The sequence below is a fragment of the Haliaeetus albicilla genome, chromosome 1 (assembly GCF_947461875.1).
Source record: "Haliaeetus albicilla chromosome 1, bHalAlb1.1, whole genome shotgun sequence".
Classification (NCBI taxonomy): domain Eukaryota; kingdom Metazoa; phylum Chordata; class Aves; order Accipitriformes; family Accipitridae; genus Haliaeetus; species Haliaeetus albicilla.
The window spans coordinates 53,712,408-53,736,564 of record NC_091483.1 but is presented as its reverse complement, the minus strand read 5'-3'; the positions used below and the strand labels follow the sequence as shown (position 1 = coordinate 53,736,564).

Here is a 24,157-nt window from a genome sequence, read left to right as displayed (position 1 = left end):
GAGAAAAACTCGAAGGGTTATATTGTCTTCATTGTATTTAAATTCGAAATTCTAGGTAGAGAGTCTTCTAATGTAGAGGTGTTATAGTTCTGAACAAAAATGGGATAAAGGAAAATGAAAATATTTACAAATAAAGCCTTCTTACAGAAAAGAGAGAAAGCATTAACTAAGTGTAATGTGAATGTTTATATTTTGAATATTCTCTGCCAGACTGCACAAAATATCAAATATTCAAAGATATTTAAACTAATTGTTTACCTGACTCCAGATGGTAAAGAGTTGCTCCTTGTTGTAGAAGTGAGCACAATCATCACAAGTATAAGTAAAAAGGAATGCGACCAGTTCTGTAATATAATTTTATAGCTCATGGCTTGCCCTTGGCTGCATGCTGATTTGAGGCATCTCCTCCTATGAAGGGGCTGCTTGCGTAAGAAGAAGCTGCAGGTAGATGGAGGTATCAGATATTTGCACCTTAGTTCTGAGAGAAGGTGCTCTGGTTGTCACAGGAATGGCAGTTCTCCTCTTGGCTGATGATCTTGTGGAGAGTGGAGAGTGTTGCATGAAGAACATGCCTGCCACCGTCAAACAAGTGGTTTGTGTTTCAGACCAATAATTTTTCTCTGAGCGAAGCAAATTCCTTCAAAACTTGCTCTCTCTCCTACTCAGAGAAGACAAACAGATAACATTGCTGAAATATCATTTTCTCTGCAGAGCCCTGAAAATCCTTAGAAGTAAAACAAAAAAAAAAGTAACTTCTGGGGCTTGGAGGTGTAACACAGGAACCTGTTTCCTTTTCCCTGTGTACAGTCACCTCAGAAATATATGCTGCCGTCATTGGGACGAGTCAGTCAGTCATGTACATAGCAGAATGTACAATTTGCATCCGCTTTAGGGTGATCTTTTGATCTTGACAACTGTATGTCCTGAATGCACACCAGCACGAGTTCTGGAAGGGTTTTGTTCACATGATCTTCCTCCACAAGAGAACCACTTTCTCACAAGATTCCTGAATAAGGTCACCCATGCTCATGGAAAGGCTTTAGAGATTTTAGGGTATGCTTAAAAGTTGTGACACACCATACTTTCCTGCCATAGTGCTGGATTCAGCTGCTATGTCCTGGGGTAGTGGGCCTTTTGGGCTGGGCTGTCCACTAAACTCATCTCCAGTCTCAGATATGAGGTTGGGGTGCAAGGGCAGATCTAAATAGACAAGGCAGAATTGTAGGACTGCTGGCTGATGCTATGCCCCTCATACTACTCATGTGCTTGAAAAGTGATTCAGATGCTTAGATGATGAGTACAGGTTGAGAGTCTGTTTAGAACAGAAAAATACAGTGAAATGAACAAGTGAGACACATACACAGAGCAAAAACATTTCATTTGTAACAATACCAAACAGAAACTAGGCAAAATATCATGACTCTTGGAGAAGAGCACTGAAAATTTCTGATGAATATTTGTTTCTATTATTATAATACGGTATACATATACATATGGTATAAAGCAAACTGTGAAGTCATACAAGTGAACTACTAACACTGCAGTAAAGGTGGCTAAAATTGTGTTAATGGTTCCACAAATATGTAAAGTTTATCTGTATGTAGTACACTGAGGAAAGCAAGTCAAATTTGTAGTTGGGCTGCTTGTAAGCATTTATTAAAACAATGCAAGAATCTCAATGGGCACTTCACATTAGTAGCATGTGCAAATTTGGGGACAGTATCTGATCTTATGATTCTTACTCTGAATCAGCCAAAAAGAACACAATTTTTTTTTGAAAGGTTAGGATTCATAAATGTGAACATCCCTATATTTTGCCATCTGATCTGCTCACTGAACTCCAGCTGAACAGGTCTGAGTAGAACTCATATTCACTAAAGGGATCTCAGATATTCACTCAAATGAAGATACTAGGGATCAGTTCAGTGGCCTATGTATAGACTTCAATGCCATTTGTGATGACCTAGGGGATCCTGCCAGGCCTCCACAAACTGTGGCAGAAGGACACAGGTCTTGTACAGTTCCTGCATTGTATTTTGCAGTCTTGTGGGGGTATTTCAGGTGCACAGGCCCCTCTCTGTAGCCATCTAAACTGAGATATCTTCATCTGTGAGGAAATACTTGTAACTCAGGTTATATAACTAAACATATCTTCAAACAGATGGCCCAGCAGCATCCATTTGTCTCATTTAGGGGGAATTGTATATGTTGTCCAAGTGTAAGTGCAGGGATGTGCTTATCAAGCTCTAAAAATCTGTGGATGCAGAACTAGTGCACAGCTATGTGACAAGCGTGATTGGTAGTGGTTAAACTGGTAGAAGCAAAACAACTTACTGTGTAAGCATATCCAGAGAAGGTAAAGGCTGCGTTACAATATGAAGATAGTAATGAGATAGCTGTAAGGATTGTGAATGATACATGATCATAATACTGTACAAGCAGAAACACATTTTCTGCCTGTAGAAAATAGAGCAGGAACATTCTTCTCACCACACTGTTCTTCTAGGCACATAGGAATAGCTTTAATCCACCTCCATTTCCTCCTCCTGGTTTTCAACTAACCCATTGCTTTCCATGAGTGAGCAGCTTTCAGAACTTGTCATCTCTGTTAAGGCCATTAGCAATTGCTTCAGTGGCATCTATTGGATCTGGAAAGAAAAATCTGTTTTATGGCATGTCTTACACAGCTTTTGTTTGTGAGGGGCGGGCATGCCTCAGCTGAAGCCATATGAGAGAAGCCACTGCCCATGACAGCAGGGCATAGGATTCTTTTCAAGTAAACAGGACATAGGTCTACATCTATACTGGCAAGGATTAAAAAAACAATAGGGGCTTGGGCTCAGCCACTGTGCTCCAATTGTCTAAACTGTTTAGCTGTTGGCATGCTTCCTGCGAAATTTTGGCAGATCCTCGGAAAAGTAGGTAAATCTAAAATGGTTAACCATTTCAAAGTCTATTAAAGTTCTGCTATGCATTTTGGGTGATCTTACCAGTGTTAGGATCTCACTTCAGAGACACAAGAAAAGTGAACGCATAGCTTTAGTAAAGTAAAAAAGGTGCATTTTCAAGATCAGAAGTGAAATTCAGAAAGATTACTTGTTCTAAAAAGAGAAAAAAAGTGTTGTCAACAAGGAAGTGGAAACCTCTGGTAAAGACCCAGCTGGAAATTACAGGCAACACCCTTCAAAATCCAGTTAGTTCCTTAATTCCCTTTCCCAGTACTAAAACCACCACCAGAGAAAGCTGTAGCTAGCAGGATAGCAACTCAGTACTTACTGCCCCTGTGACTGCAGGGAGTCCCCCAATTCAGCATGGGTCTTCTTGGGAAGGAAGGCTGTAAGGGACCTATTGCCTGGAACGAAGAAGAGAAATTTCTGAGTGAGGCTGTGTTCTTTTCTGCCTAAACCTGAAGTAGCCTGAAACTGCAAGGGGCTGGAATAGCAGTTCAGCAGCTTGTCAGGATTTCCCCCAAGATTTTTCTCCTTCCTGGATAGCATATTGAAAAGTTTTACATATGGAAAAAGAGTAAGATTCCCAGGACCTAATAATGTACTTAATTCCTATCCAGAGCACAGCCTAGAGGTGCTTTCATACACCTGCACACCTGCAATTCTGTGGGCTGGGAAGGAGACACAGGGCAAGAGGGACAGGGATTTAGGAGAGTAGATTCTGGGTAGAACATGATATACAGTCTGTTCTTCTACCCCCCAAAGTCAAATTTTTTAGGCTTTTGGATCTATTAATCAGACGTCTATCACAGCATTGGCTGAAGACCCTTTTTTTGTGAGCAACATATTATTTGAAGTTAGAGATAGCCTTTGAGAAAGATCTTTTAGGTGTGTTCTCCAGAAAGTCACATCATCGTTCTTCAGCACTCACTTCCATTTCCACTTGCATTGCTGGATCTGAGTTTCCTCTTGCTCATAGGAGGGTGCAGAAAGGTAGGTTCTGGAATGAAATGGTCGAGGGAGAAGTTTTTGGTGAGAAGGTGATATATATGGATAGAGGTTTGCCCAACCCATCCCCCTGCTGGGGGACCCATAACTTAATAGGAGTTTTTTCCCAGATCTTAAGAAGCTCCTACTTAATTTTACGTTAATGTTATGGGGGTGAGAAAAAGGCACATTTTTTACTAAGTCTCTTGTTCCAGACTGAGAGGACTCTGCAACTCTTCAACACATGCTCTTTGCTTGGATTTATTTTTAGTAAGGTTTTTTTCATTTTTTTCTTCATTTTTTTTTCCAAATATCTTCTCATAAAGGTAAATTAAACTTGTGAAGAAAGAAGAGAAAATCAGTTTGATATTTGCTATGAAGCATAAGACATTTTGCTCTGTTACTTTAACTCAAAAATGGGCAAAGGTAAAGGAATAGAAAAAAAGGTCCTGGAATACAACGGATCCATCAGTCATCTCTAAGAACCACTTCCAAAAAACCTCCCTTCCTTCAATCCCTTTTTAAATACAAAGGAGTGGAAGAAACACTTTCAGCATGTCACTGGATAGAGTATGCAGGAGGAATACTGTGGGAATAAGTTTAGAAATATTAAGAACTCAGATTCAGACTCCTCGATGTTAACAGCTTTTTCCCAGGAAAATGGTTTCTGCTGGGAGCTCAGGGCACCAGAAGTCTAACATATTCATAGTACCTCTGTGATAGTAGATAGTTCAGCAGAGAAAGACAATATTTAAGGCCCAGCATATTCTGAACTCTTGTGCCATCTGAAGAAAGAAAAAGATGAAAAAGATGCACATGGTCTTCTTGTAATGGATCTGGGTCTGCTGTGAATATGGGGAGGCTGTGGACATGCCATCTTTCAATACTGTCCATGGTGTAGCCATATGTGGCTACTGCTAGCACGACACACATATGCACAACCTTTTAGTGGTGCGTGATTCATTGCATGAAGGGACTGATGGGATGCTTGCTTATTATATTTCTTTCTGTCCTGTATACCAGATACTGGTTTTAAGCAACATTCAAAAGCATTTGTTGATGTTTCTGTTTTTACAGTGGTTTGGTCTTGCTCAATATACTAAAATCACACGAAAACTGAGCCACATACACCTACTTCCAAACTGCGTGTGTCATGGTCTGCATGGTATGTGAAACTGATGGCAGTCATTGTATCTTTCAAGGTCAGTAACTCAGGCATCAAAAGACCCAGCTGTATTTTTTCAAATTCTAACTAGATTTGTAATGCACCTGGTAAATATCTGCCCTTTCAGAAACACAATTTCACTTCTGCCAATATGAGCATTAAGAATACTAATGCAGGTCAAGTAGTTTACTGTTGACATGAGCAACAGCATAAGTAACCCATAATTTGAAACTAAAATTAATAATGAGTGGCTGCCATTGTATGATTTAAGACTCTCTAAACAAAACAGAAGGCAGTAAGGAAATCCAAGAAAAAGGTTACTGAAAAGACAAAAGAAAAGAATGTTACAGCTGAGTTGCTTTTCTAGCTTTAGCTGTGACACTGCGGTGGGAGAGCAACTGCAGAGGTGAGTGGAGCCTCAGATAAAGGATTGGAAAACCTATAAAACCTGACGAGAACAAAGAAGCCCTGAATCTCTGCGTGAACACTTTTGAGCTTAAGGAGCTGAGTCTGCATGAAGTCTACTACCTCCAGTTTCCCACATCTCCTGGGATAGCTGGTCAAAAGACTGGTAAGACCCTGTTAACAGACTGTGTAGAGTCAAATTTGCCACCATATGCAGACAAATCCTTTCTCTGAACAATGTGCACCGTGCTGTTCTAGTCTGTTTTAAGGTGTTTGTAAGTTGAATGACTAAAGCAGTCTGGGGTGGGGACTGGCATCTAGAAAGCTAAGGTGAGCTCTGGCTTTTTCATGAATTTTACATGTGTTTTGGGACAAATAATTTTATGTCCTGTGACACAATGATTGTTAATAACTTCATAGAGGAAGAAAAGTTTATGCTTTCCGAAGAGAAGTAGGAGTGTTAGAGGCCTGCAGCTTCCTTGACCCAGGAAAGGACAAGGATCTGTGTTTATTGTGCAAGTGCACTATTCACTCCCTGTTTGCCCTCTTTTACCTTTACTTGTCTCTAAAGCTGAATTTCAGTTCATACTGGAGACATTAAGTGAAGTGCATTTTTATTATATGCTTCAATTTAGATCAAAATGTCAAAACACTATAGGAAAGTAATCTTTATTCTTAGCCACAGAGAGGAAATACATACACTTGAAAAGTCTGTCCTTGTGAAATGTCTGCAGCCCTTTTGCAGATGCAAGAAATTTAAGTACTATCTGAGTTCTTTGTCCTGCAAAGAGACTGCCATTGAATAATAATTAGTCCTTGTAAGGTAAATAAATCCAACTCTCCTTCCCTGCATGCCAAACAGGGTCTTATGGCTTCAGGATGCTGGGATGCAGCTCAGGGTCTGACAATATGCCACCCCTAATATCTATAGTATGTGGATGTCAGCAGTCCTGAAACACTTGTGTTCCTCTGTCACCAACATAGTTAGGCACAAAATTATGTCATGTTGTTTCTGCTTGGCATTGTTATTTTATTAACTAATGCTCTTTCCCTTCGCTACCACAAAAAACGCCAGCAACTTCTTCTGCTACTGAAAACTGACATTACAAAACAAGGGAGAGGAAGGTTGATACCAAAATGAAACTCAACAAAGCAACTGTATAAAAAAAAAAGTGTTCTCAATCTGATTGATAACGACAACAGTCTCTCTATGTTCATCTTTCTTCCAAAATTTTGACTTAAATAATTTTTATTTGATTTAAGTCAAAGCTAAAATATGTATGAAGTACAACTCACCAGAGTACAGATTTTACCCATCCTTACGGTCACTTGGCAACATTTTCCGCTGATATAATTGATGTATTTGGTCCACCTATGGATTTGGGGTTTGGAGTTGTACTTCCTGGAGAACAGTCAGTGGGTCTACTTGGATAAGATAAGACATAGATTAAGTAAGGATGGCAGAACTGGCAGCTCAAGGAACCCTGCATTTTTATGTGGATTTCTTGGATCTATTATTGCATTTCATAATAATTAATTTTCAATTAGATTTTCTGCAACACCATTACAGTTGTATCTCACTTTAGTCTCTGATAGTGAAACAAGAAAGGAATTTCACTTTCCTGTGGCCAGTTCTGCTTGCTTTACCTCTTGCAACAACTATATTGAAATCACAAAGACTCATTCTGGTGAGGTAAACATAAGTTGTCCTGTAAAGCTCAGTTATAATACTTAAGTATTAAATAATAGTGCTTAGCACTTATGCAACTTAATGCCTTATAATCTTCAAAGCACTTTACAAATCTTAACTAGTTAATCTCCACAGCAGCTCTGTGTGGTAGGTTATGAAGGCCACATGTTAAAAGTCTCCCAAAGTATGAACTTGCCTGCATGCTAAGCCTATGTGACAAAATATCTGCACAGTTATGTCCCTGAAGTCATGAGTGTTTAATTTTACTGGACTGTGACATGCCTTGCTTTCAATAAATTAGCTCTGCTTTTTTATTCCATTCAGGATAAATCCATTATAACCTGCAGCATGGCTCAGCACACAGTATTATCACCATTTTGAGAAACTTTTTTATTAAAACTCCTGGAAGCAAATAAGAAGCAGAGAATCTGAATTTTATTTAAGAAAAGAAGTTTCTAGTGCCAATTATTGCAAAGAAAGTGTACGGGAAAGGGTCAGAAAGTCTCTAAAGACTGAAGCACTCAGGAGAGTCACTACCATTTTTAGCTACTTCTTTTGAAAATGTGAGTTTCGTGATCTTGAGATTGACTGGCAAACAAAATATGCTTATACTCGATTTCACTGGGGAACTTAAGCCTTCAGAGAACCCACTTCATTTAGGAAATAGTATGTTTTTCTAGCTCAAATTGTCTTTGAATTTTCATGTTCCAGAAAAAAAAGAATATTGAGTAGCTATTTCTTTAGCCCGTTTCAGGTCTAAAATTTCCCATGGAGTAGAAATACTGCTTTTAGTCCGCTGTAATAAAGCTAACTTAGTGATAGTGTCACAAACACCACAGGTTCCAGTTTTTGTTAGTTCTACTGGAAAACTTTTTAAAACAACATTACAGTTTGAAGGTAACGTTATAATTCTATGTGAAGACCAAATTCACCAACCAAAGATGTAAGTTATTAGCTCATGATTACATCTCAAGCATCTCCATAGAAAATAAGCCTCTGAAAAGTTTTTATTCTTTGTAATACCTAGCGTGGAGAGGAAACAATGACTTTGACTGGTGAGGCCTTCTTCCAAGAGAAGCAGATAGAAAGTAGATTTTTTGTCACAAATTAAAAAAAAATCATCAATTTTCCAGAATGTCTACTGAGACAGAGCAGCATTATTTATAAATAAAGTATGACCCTTCCCCTCCAAGACATCAGGCAACTTAATGCCTTCCTTTTGCTTTCATCTACCACTGTCTCTCTCTGTGAAGCTTGTAATTTGAGACCTGATCCTTTGTAAGAAGAAAGCTCTATGATATTATAAAGACTGACCTCAATTCCTTATTTCCTTTCTGCTTCAACCTGGAAACTTTTGTTTCCTTTTTTTTCACTCTTCCTGTCTTTGTTTTCCTTTAATTTCATTTTTTCTCACCTTTGGAAAAAAATAACAAATAACCTTTGAAGGAATAATTAGCAATCTCTGTGACCCTATGGTAAAAACCTTTACCTGATTCACTACTGAAGTGGTTATCTAAGAGTAAGAGTTTCAGACAGACCAGGAAAAGAGAAATTTCCACATGAGAGATGGTAAGGGATGAGCAGAAAAGAGACCCTAGAAAGTAAAGGAATAAATGGATGGGAATACAAGAGGAGACGTAATTAGCCACTCTCACATGCTTGCCACTAATTTCAAATGTTCCAAATGGAGCGTGGTGTTCTGCGGACAAGCTCATAATTAAGTACAGAGTTGCAATGCACATGCACAAGAGGTCTGAATTAAGGTTTCATGGGTAGCCTTCTGGCTTTCCCAACCTTTGGTCACTTAATTTAGTGACCTAAATACTTTTTAATAGAGAAAAAAATTATTTTGATGAGGTCTCTTAATTCTTTAGGGAGGAAGGGTTGTTAAGGACTGCAATTTATTATGTAATTGTGGATGCATAGTACTTAAAAGGAAAAATTATTCTATTTTCATTCTGCCTAAATTTGTATACCATGCTGAGACCTTAATACCTGTGGTTTTTTTCCTGAAGTGCATTAAGCTACATGACTAACATCTGTTTCAAATGCATCAGAAGCAGGAGGTCTGCCAGAGAATCTATAGGACTGGTAGATAATCATGGTTTTAAAGAAAGTCCAGAAAAGATTAGGTTCTAAGGGGAAAGGCTGCATGAATGCACCACAGGAGAGTTTTAAGAGACTCTACATCAGAATCTTTTTCTAAGAAGGTTAAATTTGAGGCAGTTTTTTCAAACTGAGGAGCTTTTAGAACAAGTCAATAATTATGTCAACAAATAACATGGACCAGATGGTATTTGTACTTGAGGAATTTTTAGGAAACTTGGGTATGAAGTTACTGCAGGTGCTGAACTATGAATGGTTACGTGTAGCCTTTTGCTGAAATCAGCTTGGCACCTGAAGACAGAATGAGGCAAATACGATGGCATCTTGCAAAAAAGGTGTCTGAGAGAATCTGGGAATAGCAGACCCTAATTTGTCTGCACCAGTCAATTTAGGTGACGCTACATTATAGAATTAAATTAGCAGACAGACATGGAATTATGGAGTAACAGGGATAAGTCAACACAATGTTTGTAAAGGACAGTCATGTCTTATAGATCAGTCAAAGCTCTTTGAAGGAGTTAAGCAGGTTAATTATGATTTAGCCAAGAGCCCTGGCTCTTGAATACCTTGATAATGAAGACCAAGAGCTTCATTGTAACTCCATGGCTTTGGTATGTTTGATAGAATATTAGGTTCATATGTCTTCAGTGTAGTTTTTCTCAGCTTGTTCTTATAATCTTCCCGTGTCACTGTTGGGTTTTCTTTAGTTCAGGGGGGATTGTCAAAATAAAAGGAATGTGTGTTCCTGAGTAATTTTGGCAGTTTTTAAAACCCCGTCAATACACAATTGTGTTTCCACTATTTCCCCATAATACTGTCTCTAGGTACCTTCAAAGCTGATTTGAGCAAAAGGCTACGTACAACAGTAAATAGTTCAGTACCTTCAGTACTTTGTGCGATGCTGTGCCAAGTTCCCTGCCTCTCGTGCTGGCTCGTATTGCTTCATCGCATTCTTCTCTATCTGTAATCTCTTATACATAATTTATAAGGTCTTGGGACAGGACTATCTCTTTAGCTCGTGTTTATAGCGCTAATAGTAGCGGGGTCCTGGCGCATGGCTGGGGTTCTGTGTACTTGTCTAATAAACACCTATAAATACATGAAAGTATAGAAACAATCTGCCATTTTTAGACCGCTTTAATAGGAATCAGGCACTGGAGTAAGGGGGGAAAAAAATTCTTCACCCTCAACACCCTCGGGATGGGAAGCCTTGCAGGCAGGACCTAGTCACAAAGCTTAGCTTTGAGCTTAACCTTTAAATGAGCGAGGGCTAATCCTCCTTGGCCGCTTTTATCACCGGCACGGCTCCCATCGACCTCGGTTTAGAGGGGTTTAGGGGGTCCCTGCTGCTCTCCCCCGCCTCCCCTCCCTCGACGGAGCATCCCACCACCATCTCCATCAGCACCACCCTCCTCATCTCCTCGCAGAAGACGCCCGAGGGATGAGACAAGACAGCGAGGAGAAGAGTTAAACAGGGCAATTGAGAGAACCCGGCCCTTTTTTTTTTTTCCCCCGCCTCCTCTTGCTTGCGGGGAAGGAGAGGGGGGGGATCGGGACCTGTCGAACGGGGGTGGCCCCCGGCGGAGAGGCGCGGGGAGGGCGAAGCCCTCCCCGCGCCTCTCCGCCGGGGGCCACCCCCGCGGTACGGCGCGGCCAAGCACCGCCTCCGCGGCGGGATGCAGCCGCCGCCACCGCCCCGTGGGTGCAGGTAAGGGGTGGGGGAGTGGGATGGTGATGGGGGGGGGTGGGTAAGGAAGGTGGCCGGGCTACGCGGGGAGGATGAAGAGGGCAGCCCCCCCCCGCCCCGTACCCCGCCGAGCATTCGCCCCGAGCTCGCCTTAGGGGTGAAAAAAACCCAAAATTTTAAAAAAAAAGGCAAAAACAACCCCAACCCCAAACCACCACCCCCCCCCCAAAAAAAAAAAAAACGGCCGCTGAGGGCTGGCGGCGGTAGATTTTGGGGTTTTTTTGGCAAATTGAGATGATCCTCTTAAAAACGCTGCCCGCCGAGCCGGGAGTCGCCCCTGGGGCGCTGACCCACCCCGGGACGGAAGGATTTCGAGATTTAACTAATTTTTTTTAAACCCCCCCCCCCATTTTAACTGAATGGAGCCGCGGCTAGACCCAGGAGCTAGCACGGATGCTGGCGCTGAATTTGGCGTAGCAGTTGGGGAGGGTAGTTTTTAAGAGACGTGGGGGGAATTTGCAGCAGAAATAATAAGTTTCTCTGTGGTCGCCTGATTAATTAAAAATGAAGTACGTGCTGTGCATTGGGAAACAGTCCTAAGCAATGATCTGGAGCAATTCTAAGCCGTAAGAGTTAATATTTTTTTTTTTTCCCTTTCCTAGAAAATTCGAAATAGCTAGGTATTGCCTTTGTAAATCCACATAGAGCCCTCAGCGCTGCAGAGTGTTCACTGCTTAATGAATGTTTGTAAAGGGATTTTCATTCCCACTGAATGTCAGTGGGAGCAGCCAGAGCTCAGGGAGTCAGGTCACCCGCTCCTCTTCTTTTGCAAAGAAAGAAGGAGCAGAATTACTTCAGCAGCACTGCTGTGTTGTTATAGTGCACAGGATGACATCCCTTGCTGATACAGTTGTTCAGGTGAAGCGTGCTTCTGGAGTTTATGATTTTGAGCATGAAACTTGAGAAAGAGATAAGAAAAAAAGTGCGGCAGTCTCTCCATGAGCAATAGAAAAGGTCCTCTCGGGACTTTCTAATGCTCCATAATGGACCCTGGGGGGGTGGTGGTGTTTCATTTTTGTAATTTGTTTTCAGTCTAGTATATCAATATATTTATTTCCATTATATATGCTATTTATAGAGCATGTCTTTGAACCAGTGCATTTTTATTTACTGATTTGCTTCTCACATTGTGTGTTTGTAATGGATTGCACACTGAGATATTTCAGTGGTGCTTTTATTGTTTAACTTACAGAGATGTGCATTTTGGGTGAATTAGATACCTGTAGGTAGCTGTGGCTGTGCATTTTAATATCGCCTCTGGCAAGGAGATCTTTAAAGGCACAAAACATTTTCAGACATATATATATAATGCTAAACCGAACTTGGTGAGAAGAAGAAATGCAAGTAACTCTTCATCATTTTCTGCATTTTCTAAGGTAAAACAATCATAAATCCACAACTGAAGTTATAAAAGCAAATTCAGAGTTTGAAATCAGCCCTGCTTCAAGGGATAAACACTTCCCCTGCAAGCACTCAGATTGGCAGTTATTCTGCCACCCGTTCTGGATGGATGAATCAGAATATGGCACGGTACACACAGCATAAGGCTCTGTCCTGAAAAAAGTTATGTACAAATTGCTGTCCTTAGTTATTATTAATAGACTACCTGAATTCAGTAAGATGATTTACAGTGTGTAAAATTAAGCAGATGTCCATGTCTTCGCAGTACCAGGATCTATATGGGCAAGTTTATAGGTAATAAGAGATACAGAATAATCTTGTGTAATGGAAAGCCACGGCTCAAGGGCTGCATGTCTCTTTAATTTATAAAGATTAAAGAGATTGGAAAAATACTTTAGACTTTTATATACTTATGAAGTAATTTTAAAATAACTTTAAAATGAAAAATGAACCCCTTTTGTTTGAAAGTGCTTGACAGTAAAGATATTGGTTCTTCAAAAGTTATGTATGTACCTTCATAAATGGAGGTAGAAATACCAACTGAATTACTGGCAGAAAAAAAGTCTAACTATTGAAAACCAAAATAAATATGTGTGTCATAGCCAGGCTTTATGTAATTGACTAAATTTCACGTGACACAGAGTCCTGCCTGATTTTTTTTCCTCAGGAAAGTTTAAACATAACACAGTTGGACCAAAGGAACCAAAACCATATTTTGGTTTGTGTTTTGCTGTTGAAAAATATTCCATTTTGAAGAAAACTTTACATTCATATCTACATGTAATCATTTCAGAAAAATGAATTACTTGTGGACCAAAGTTCTTCTAAGAAAATATTTCTATTGATGGTCCAGATACTGGTTTTTGTAGGTATCAACTCTTGTTCCCCATCATATGATAATCTCCAGGAAAATATTGATTTTAAGAAGAAAAAGATTACCTCTAAAAAGGCCATGGTATTAAAATATTTTCCAAAATATATCAAAAGACCTTTCTTTGCCTTAAAACAGAGGGCTTAGAAATATCAAATTATGTAAAAAGGCATCACTCATACTATAAAGCATTTAAAATGAAACAATCTTTCAGTGAAACTCTGCTGATTTATGGAAGTGAAGGATCTTTTCTAGGGATTTTGACTACAGGGATGCTAAGCTTTCACACTGCCCAGTCTACTACAGCTACGACTGGAAGAACCTGTGTCTGTGGCGGTGGCCAGGCACTTCATGGAGGGTTACACCTCGACCTTTTAGTAACAACATAATGCAATTTTTCTGTGTCTAAGTCTAACTCTGAATCCTGATAGGATTACTGTTGTATCTTCAGATGCCTTTGTCAGCTGCATAAGCACCCAATTACTATTAGATAGTACTTAAGAAATAGTTTTGTCTTTGAGCACTAACCTCAAAGACATATAAGACACCTTTTCTTTTTCAAGAAGGCAAATATAAATACATGACTTCCTATTTCTAACAATCACAAAAAAAAAAATAGAAGCTAATCAGTCAGATTTTTTAGTTTTGTAGGATAATAAAAAAGTAATACTGTCTTTGCTCTCATTCTGATGGTCATCTACTGAGGTTAACTTAATCCCTAATACTGTCTGCCACAAGACCTGTTCTTTTGAGACTGTATTTGGCAAGTACACTGAACACTGAATGCATTTGTATATGAATATTTTAAGATAGGAAATTATATTTTCAGTTATAATAAACATGTGATAATCAAGAGTAGTTTATAAAAGGTATCAAGGGAACCCACTTAGTAGTTCTATAATTACTGTAATTGTGCAATATTTTATATTTAATCTTGGGATCAAAGGTAACCATTGACGGCCTTAATTTGGGATCCTATTTGATAATGTGCTGCTTATCTTTCTGTCACCAAGGTATTAAGTTTCAGCAGAAGGTGGATTTTCAAGTAACTTAATGTCTTATTTAAGTCAGTTTGTAAATTGTTTTAATTGGGGAGGCTTTGTATTGTAGCACCAAGTACAATGTAGGTGCCAACAGTGGTGAGCTCTACGGGCAGGAAAAAAAGGAGAATTATACTGCATAAATTAAAACTAATCTGTCGGGAAATAGTAGTCGAAATGCAAACCCAGCATATGAGGAAACAGAAGGAATTTAGAAAGCTATAATTCCAGAATTGTAGCATGACATTAAGGAATCAGATATTCCTATGAATGTAGTTTGGCATGAAGAATGCAGACATATGGAGAGGATACAGAGAATGACAACAATACCTGTAAAAGACCACCTAGATTGATTTATCAGGGAGGATGAAAAGTACTAAGTGTTTAAGGCTTGGTTAACTGCTGGTAAATAAAGAGAGAAGACAAGGTAGCTGTTTACAAGTATTTGTGAGATACAGTGACCAAGAAGGGAAAAGAGCTACTTTTAAAGCTTATGAGTAGTGTAGCATGGCCAAGGGCTTTGAGGTATGGATGCAGGGCTGTTAGGAAACAAACAAACCAACCTGCTGAAAGTCAGGAGGAAATGAGGTTATTATCTGTACTAATTTAGCTGTAGAAACAACCCCTGTGTTAAAGAGTAATAAACCTTGTGAAGCAGCCTTTCAGCCTTTCATTTTTGGGTTTTTTTTTTTTTCTACAGCAGGTCACTGAAACCTTGCTTATTACTTGAAAAATTGAAGTTTCGCACTTCATAGACACACAGAGTCACAAGGTTAGGTGTCGGGGCATCATGTCCCTCCCCCGGAGCTGCATCAATTACATCAGTGTATTTCCTGACAGGTGCTTAACTAACTTATGTTTTTAAGACCCCATTGATGGAGGCTCCATGATCTACCCAGTCCACAATTGTTTCCAGTGCTTTTCTGTCCTCCTTCTTCTTTTTAAAATGTCTCACCTGTATCTTCCTTGCTTAACCCACTATTTTTTGTCTACCCTTCTTTTTGGAAAAGAGATTATTCCCTCCCATTTTGCAACAGCCCTTCTTGTATGAGAAGATGGGCATCTCTTGTCCTGGACAAACAATTAGAAACAGCTGTCTTTCCCAGAGGTTTGCTTGATTTCTGATCTCTTAGAGATTTACAATGACCTCTGATCACTGTTGTTCTCTTCGGTAATGTTCTTGCTTGAAATCAGACATAGTAATCAAACTGATATGTCAGCAGTGCTCACTGTAGGAGAAGGACAATTTTATGTAACTTGCAAGTATCTGCCCTATTTTTGTGTGCTGGTCTTCATTTTTTTGGAATACTATATTGCAAAAACCACCATAACACCATAGCATGTATGGTGTTAAATCTGTGAAATGTATAGTGCCCAGATCCATTTCTGTAGAACTGATGCCAGTCATCCCATCCTGCCTCCTTCAGTCTTTATTTGTGCAATTGGTTATTCTTACCTAAATGAAATGCTTTGCTTTTGTCTTCTTCAATCTGTTAAAACACTTGAATTCTAATACCACTATCCAGTGCATTTGAACCCCTGTCAGTTTGGTCCGTCTGCAGATGTAATGCTACTCTCTAATCCATCATGCAAAGAAATCACTAAGAAGTATCCAGAAGAGACTCCTGAACAGATTTGCTGAGGGTATCCTTCCTGTGTGATAATGAATTGTTGATAAGTACACTCTAAATATTCACTTCCAAATGGTACCAACTTCTGCAATTTCTTCTAAACCAACTGTCCCTAATTTGTTTATGAGAATATCATGAGACCAGGGACTGTACCTGTTGCGCACAGTTTCTCAAAACTACTTTCTTGTGGCTCTGAGACTGGCTAATCTGAGGCTGGTGAAATCAGTTCCCTAGAGTACTGTTTATTAGGCTAGTTGTTTTGTGGAATGGCTCCTATGACCGGAGTGTTGGAATGGAAGGATACAGATCACTCTTTAGGAAGCACAGGCAGGGGAGACGAGGAGGGGGCATCACCCTCTAAGTCAGTGACCAGCCAGTCTTGAACAAGGAGCTCTGCCTAGAGATGGATAAGGAGCCGACCAAGAGCTTATGGGTCAGGATTAAAGGGAGGGCAGGGACAGATGATGTTATAGTGGGGGTCTGCTACAGGCCACCTGCCCAGGAAGACTGAGCGGGTGAGGCCCTCTATAGACAGATAGGAGCAGCCTCACATTCAAAAGCCCTGGTCCTCATGAGGGACTTCAACCACCCCGATATCTGTTGGAAGGACAAAACGGCAGGGCACAAGCAATCCAGGAGATTCTTGGAATGCGTTGATGGCAACTTCCTTCTCCAAGTGGTAGAGGAGCCAACAAGGAGAGGTGCTATTCTGGACCTTGTTCTCACCAACAAGGAGGGGCTGGTGGGCAATGTGAAGCTCAAGGGCAGCCTAGTCTGCAGTGACCATGAAGTGGTGGAGTTCAAGATCCTTAGGGAAGCGAGGAGGGCACACAACAAGCTTGCTACCCTGGACTTCAGGAGAGCAGACTTTGGCCTCTTCAGGGATCTGCTTGGTCGAGTACCATGGGATACAGCCCTGGAGGGAAGAGGGGCCCAAGAAAGCTGGTTAACATTCAAGGATCACCCCCTCCAAGCTCAGGAGCGATGCATCCCAACAAAGAGGAAGTCAGGCAAAAAGGCCAGGAGACCTGCATGGATGAACAAGGAACTTCTGGACAAACTCAAACACAAAAAGGAAACCTACGGAGGGTAGAAGCAAGGACAGGTAGCCTGGGAGGAATACAGAGAAATTGTCCGAGCAGCCAGGGATCAGGTTAGGAAAGTTAAAGCCCCAGTAGAAATCTGGCCAGGGATGTCAAGGGCAAGAAGAAAATCTTCTATAGGTACGTTGGTGATAAAAGGAAGACTAGGGAAAATGTGGGCCCTCTCTGGAAGGAAATGGGGGACCTGGTTACCTGGGACCTGGAGAAGACTGAGGTACTCAATGACTTTTTTGTCTCAGTCTTCACTGGTAAGTGTTCCAGCCACACTGCCCGAGTCACAGAAGGCAAAGGCAGGGACTGGGAGAATGAAGAACCACCCGCTGTATCAGGTTCAAGACCATCTAAGGAACCTGAAGGTGCACAAGTCCATGGTACCTGATGAGATGCATCCACAGTTCCTGAGGGAACTGGCAGATGAAGTGGCTAAACCACTATCTATCATATTTGGGAAGTCGTGAGAGTCCAGGGAAGTTCCCACTGACTGGAAAAGGGGAAACATAACCCCCATTTTTAAAAAGGGAAAAAGGAAGACCTGGGGAACTACAGGCCAGTCTCACCTTTGTGTCCAGCAAGATCGTGGAGCAGATCCTCCTGGAAGCTATGCTAAGGTACATGGAAACTAAGGAGGTGATTGGTGACAGCCAACATGGTTTCACTAAGGGCAAATCATGCCTGACAAATTTGGTAGCCTTCTACAATGGGGTTACAGTGTTGGTGGATAGGGAAAGAGCCACAGACATCATCTACCTGGACTTGTGCAAAGCGTTTGACACTGTCCCGCATGACAACCTTCTCTCTAAATTGGAGAGATATGGATTTGATGGATGGACCACCTGGTGGATAAGGAATTGGCTGGATGGTCTCACTCAAAGATTTGTGGTCAACGGCTCGATGTCCAAGTGGAGACCAGTGATGAATGGCATTTCTCAGGGGTCAGTTTTGGGACCGGTGCTGTTTAACATCTTTGTCAGTGACATGGACAGTGGGATTGAGTGCAACCTTAGCAAGTTTGCTGACAACACCAAACTGTGTGGTGCGGTTGACACGCTGGAGGGAAGGGATGCCATCCAGAGGGACCTTGACAGGCTTGAGTGGTGGGCCTGTGTGAACCTCATGAAGTTCAACAAGGCCAAGTGCAAGGTCCTGCACATGGGTTGGGGCAATCCCAAGCACAAATACAGGCTGGGCAATGAGTAGATTGTGAGCAGCCCTGTGGAGAAGGACTTGGGAATATTAGTGGATGAAAAACTGAATATGAGCCAGCAATATATGCTTGCAGCCCAGAAAGCCAATCACGTTCTGGGCTGCAGCAGAAGAAGTGTGGCTAGCATGTTAAGGGAGGTGATTCTCCCCCTCTACTCTGCTTTTGTGAGACCCCACCTGGAGTACTGCTTTCAACTCTGCGGCCCCCAGTGTAGGAAAGACATGGACCTGCTTGAGTGGGTCCAGAAGAGGGCCATGAAGATGATCAGAGGGCTGGGGCACCTCCCCTGTGAGGATAGGCTGAGAGAGATGAGGTTGTCTAGCCTGGAGAAGAGAAGGCTCCAGGAAGACCTTGTAGTGGCCTTCCAGTGCTTAAAGGGGGCCTACAGGAATGATGGGGAGGGACTCTTTAACAGGGCATGTAGTGATAGGACGAGGGGTAATGGTTTTAAACTGAAAGAGGGTAGATTTAGATTTGATATTAGGAAAAAATTCTTTACTGTGAGGGTGGTGAGACACTGGAACAGGTTGTCCAGAGAATTTGTGGGTGCCCCATCCCTGGAAGTGCTCAAGGCCAGGTTGGATGGGGCTTTGAGCAACCTGGTCTAGTGAAAGGTGTCCTTGCCCATGGCAGGGGGGTTGGAACTAGATGATCTTTAAGGTCACTTCCAACCCAAACCATTGTATGATTCTATGATTCTATAAACCCCTGAACTTATTTAAAAACCCCCAACCTATTCTTTCCCTAAATTCTTTTCCCTTTGTCACTGATGTATTAGCTGCCTGGTGGCAATTAACACAAATAGTGAAGAAAAGAAGGAGAAGAAGGAGAAAGAGGAGAAGAAGAAAAACCTAAACACTTTGCTCTTCTCAGCACCACTTATTGAGTTTTTCTTCCTGCTTAGTAGACTAATTTTTTTTCCTAGTCCTCCTTTCTCTTCTAATGTCTGTACAGAATGTTTCTGTGCAGGATCTGAAGATGCACATCAGCACACATCTAGCACCAGGGATTTTTGACTGTGTGGGACTCAGTAGGAAGGGGCCCTTTTTGCTGGGAGCTGATTTATGAATTTTGATGTGATAGTAAAGATGAACAGACACTTAAAGGGACTGTGCAACCTCTGCATGAGTGTGCCTCTGTTTTTTAATGGCAAAGAGTCCATGTTTGTCCATTGTCATCTTAGCAGAACGTTATCTATCTACAGAATAGAGTTTATATACTTAGTGAAATAAATGTTTACAGTGCAACCTTTCAGCTACATAGACTATGACCCTATATGCAAAACAGCAAGGGGAATATTAAATGATTAACTGATCCAAGAATATGCAGTGAGTAGTACTAGGTTTTGTCTGGATTGGAAAATAAAGCTAACAAAATGAAAGCCACAGTGAATGGTTGTCATTTTGAGTAGCTAGAGCTTGAACCGTAAACTTACTTAGTCCAAGATCTTGAAAGAACAGCCTCAATGCTTTGAGTCTTTCATCAGGGCAAGGTTCTCTCTATTTTTGTAAGAAAAATACAATGATGGTGACTTTATTTTAGTCAGTGAAATTACTTTAAAATGCTAGGTTCACAGTGAGCATTTCAGCTAACAGTGATTTTTGTCAAATGTCTCAGCTCTTCTTTTTTCACTTCAGAATTTCCCAAATTTTACTGCAGGAAGGGTCCTGAATCAGGACTTCAGCTCAGTAAGGTTTTAGAGATGGTGCACGAAGTTCCCCTTGCTCTGATTTTAGGCTGTGCATTTTCATGGGATTATAAAAGTTCATGTGTGGGTGAAATTAATTACCGGAGTTGTTAGCCTTATGTAAGCAAATCATCTCCTACTGTATCCTCTTGCTAAACTTTCATTGCAGCTAGTTTAACTATTCATGGCAGGATTCCTATTATTTTGTTTCATTATCCTTTACTTACTAATAAAGCTGTTTTACATAATGATTCATATCTGGAAGCAATTTAGTATGTCGTCATAGTCCAATTTGTTGCCTTCATTAATGAAATGAGAAAGCACTGTCAATCAGAATGGAGGTTGTTACTGTGATTTATAAATTCAATCCTAAGGGTAAGCAAAGTTCTGATAAAGGTCTGTTTTTGAGAAGGGCTGCAATGAGGTTTTGCAGTTGAAGATGAATTGGATTTTTGTATTTGCTTGGAAAAAAAAGACTATGGTTTATAGGTGACCATTAGGGCTGTACACTTAGCTTTCCATGGCTACTTATATTTGAGTGAAAAGACTGGGAAGTCTGAAGCAAACTAGAAGTAAAGTATTTCTCACCATGTCGGTAGTTCTCCCTGTTCTGTAAACAAGGGGAGAGAATGCGAATTGGACTATCTCACTTTTTACTTAGCTGTTCATATCAGCTACAGCTGCACATGTTATTGCTGGAGTGCAGGGTATTGGTGGGATGTAGACCTGGCCCTTGTGCTTTATACTGTTCAATATAGGGCCAGTGATTAATTAGGTTATTGCATCCATAGCTAGAATTGCATGTGTAACCAAGATTTATGTTGCTGCAGCAACATAGAGAGACACAACCGTGCTGAATTTCCTAGATCTTTGAAGTAGGAGTTCTCCTAATCCAAAATGGGATTGAGAATTCCCATCAGCATGTGAAGAGTGTAACTAAGAGGGGCCCTCATTAATAGTCTGAAATCTTGCATATCTGACTCTCAAACTGAGTTGGGTAAGTTCCCGCTGCTCATCAAAGGGTTAGAGAAAATAGGCAGTTGCAAGAGAGAAGACAAAAGGCAGGCCTGTGTCTCGAATTAATCAAGAGCGATTGATCTGAAGACAAATAGGAGCAATGCAGGATTTGACGACTACTGTGAAAAAAGTCTGAACACACTCCCCACTCCCCCCCAGTCATTAGTCAGGATTAAATTTTTCCTATTCATGATGGAAAAGAAAAGCTCCCTAAGGGAGCTGAAATTTCATATAAACACCACTAAAGTTCTCAATTTGGAAAATATTTTAATTTTAATTGCTTTTTTAATCCTGTTTTTTTTTAAATGTTGGAAACTGGGGTTATTAATTTTTGGCTGTTGTCATTTCAAGGTCACATGGTTAAATGTATTTATTACGTCAGCAGTGATAGAAAATGTCCAAGCAACATGAGTTTCCTTAAAGCAGTACCCTTTGTCTAAAAGGTTGCAAAATATTAATGGAAAAGGAAGAAATTGGATTACCTTGGAGTCAGGGAACTTTTAGTGAGATATGTAGCTATGAAAATATATGCTATCATACGTTTGTACAATTCCTTTTACCTCCTGGAAAGCTGTAATATTTTAATTTATTTTTTATTTTGCTTTTTTTTTAACAAAGAAGGAAAATGGCAACGTAGGAAAGAGTCAATGGACTATAACCTCTTGACTTTCAAACAGTTTTGTTTATATACCACAGTTACATGTGATGGACTGGTGATCCATTTCCCCGCAAGTTCAGCAGAAATTACACTACAGCTTTCATCCAGTTTTCTCACTTCATAGATCAGCTGCAACAAGGGTCTGTTGTAGTCTCATGAACGAACTTCGATTGCCGGGAAGCACTGAAAGGGAAGAGAATCCTGCTCTTCATTTGTTATCCAAACTGCTTGTTTGCAGGAGGCTGACATTTCTTAAGCTGCATCCAGATTTCAGGGACTTATCAAGACTTGCTGCAGAGTGCCTGAACAGCTGGGTGCCAATTTACTGCACACTCCCTACTCTGCACCAAGTCTCTGCGTGAGCCCTTTGACGGGAGCATAAGCCCAAGAAAAGAAGAATTGAGCATGGAGAAGTATGTCCATAATTACCGCCTTCTGCTCTTCTCTTTGGTGGTCTTATCGGACAGCTTCCAGGTAACTTAAATGAGAACTGGAGCAGATGCCGAAGTGGTGGGATTTCTGGACAGCTTGGATTTTCATTACCTGCTTTGCAAAACAGACTTTGCAATTATCCTGGAAGTTACAATCCAGAAGTTGGATGAAATGAACATTTTCTACAATTCATGTGCAACAGAGACACAGTCTGGTACTTTCAAGGCAAAGAAGTTGTAATGGTTGTTTTCGTTTATAAAGAGAAATAGAGGTATTGAGTTTGGCCTGTAAAGTTGCATAGTTTTAAGTTTCTGATGTTTTCAGTGACATTAGACTAGTGTGAAACTGGTCCAGCTGCAGGTCCAGTCAGACTCCACCGGTTTCTTGCCCTTCGTAAACATTGAAATGAAGAGGTTTATTCTAGGACATTTCCCTGCCGTGCTGCAAAGTAAAACCTGATAGTGTTATGGATCTTGACTGGAAAGTCAAACTGGCAAGTCTAATTTCATCATGTAACTTAATTATCACAAAATATAAATAATCAGCAGGAATGGAATTTGTAATGAAATGGTAAATAAAATAATTTGTATTTTAGTAGACTACTGTTATTCTAAGATTATAACCAAATTATTATCTTGACAATGTTTATTAAGTGTATCTAAAAATAATAACCTTTAATGCAGTGTTGTAATACATGGAAGTCTCTAGCATGTCCTGTAAAGCAGAAGACTCGGTACCAGTCCCAGTGAATGAGAAAGTTAAAGGAAAAACTTAATGGTCTTGTGATTCAGTAGGAAACTAAGCCAAATTTCAGCCCACATTGGAATCCAATAAAGATGTTTTAGGAAAAGTATAATATAACATTATATCAATGGGAAAATTCTTACCGTCTTCTAAGTCAAGTCCAAGTTGGCTTTTGTGTTTAGTTACAATATTCAAATTAACCTTCAGTTTAGACAGCTACTTCTGTAGTTGGCATGAACTGGAATTTCTGTAGCATTTGGAATTCGGTATGAATGATTGAAAACATTCTCCTTTTTTTTTTTTTTAAGAACTGCAAAGATTGAACAAAGAGCTTCAAGTGGAAATATAAAAACACTTGGAAACACTGAACCACATAGTAACCAAACATGAAATATAAACTAGAGCAAAGACCATATCAGATGACAAAAGAAAAGAAATGATTGTTAGTCTTTGGAATTTCTACTTATAAATAGAGGATTTCTAGGCAGTTGAACAACAAACTAGAGTACGTTTTGAGGCAGAGAAGAAAGATAGCTGCAGACATGAAACACCCAATTTGTTTTATTTAAGGGTCAAACAAGAAAAGAAGAATGGGCTTTTGACTCTAAGAAATAATTATTTGAAATTACTGCAAATAACCCATCATATCTGACAACATAACTTGAAATGGCATTCTGAGAAAAGTTCTGATTGAGTAGCTTCTCACACATGTAATATCATTTCAAGTCTGTGTTTCAATACTGTCTACTTCTGTTGTTCAGTCTGTTACAGTTTCCCACTCTTTGAGATGACAGTGAAAATGTGCCTACTAGGAATTTACTATACTGTTACTGAATTTACTATACTCTTACTGAATTTATTTTATTTTATTTTATTTTATTTTCAGCTAGTAAAAGGTGAGCTAATGCATCATAAAAGAAAATTGTGGATTATGCCAGAAAAAAAGAAAGTAAGGATTGTGAAAACATTGAACATAAATGTTTTGAAGAGAGATATTCATAGATACTACATTCAGAATAGACTGTGACAATTGTAACAATTTGGCCTAACCTCTTACATAGCAGAGCACATAAAATCAGTGAAATGGATCAAGTCTTACATACTATTCTTTTAAGCACTCACACACACTTGAAGTACATGAATTTTTTTTTTTATTTTTTTTTGCAGTCACTGGGATTAACCCCCATTTTCTAAATCAAAAAGACTGTGTTTGTAGGACAGGTGTTTTGAAGAGCTCACATTATTTGTTATTATATGTAGTATTTTATTTTAAATCTTTTCTCATAATAACTTGTTTCAACAGTAGAAGTGACAGAAAAAA

The 24,157-nt window shown here is 40.1% G+C and overlaps 1 protein-coding gene across 5 annotated transcripts in view; it reads left to right on the top strand.

Moving 5' to 3' along the window:
• The window catches only part of TRMT9B (tRNA methyltransferase 9B (putative)), a 123,181-nt gene that overhangs the window by 85,939 nt on the left and 13,085 nt on the right, over positions 1-24,157 (top strand). The window contains exons 1-2 of one of the 5 annotated variants that reach the window (XM_069789467.1): positions 10,925-11,009; positions 23,723-23,785. The exons of 1 other annotated variant lie outside the window; for it this stretch is intronic. Coding sequence is in view for 1 of the 4 variants with exons in the window: in XM_069789447.1 (XP_069645548.1) it covers positions 10,978-11,009 (32 nt within the window). In the remaining 3 variants the exon portion in view is untranslated. Of the gene's footprint in view, positions 1-10,879; positions 11,010-21,222; positions 22,364-23,722; positions 23,786-24,157 lie in introns of those variants that run through there. 3 more of the 5 variants (XM_069789476.1, XM_069789447.1, XM_069789486.1) reach the window with 3 other exon arrangements.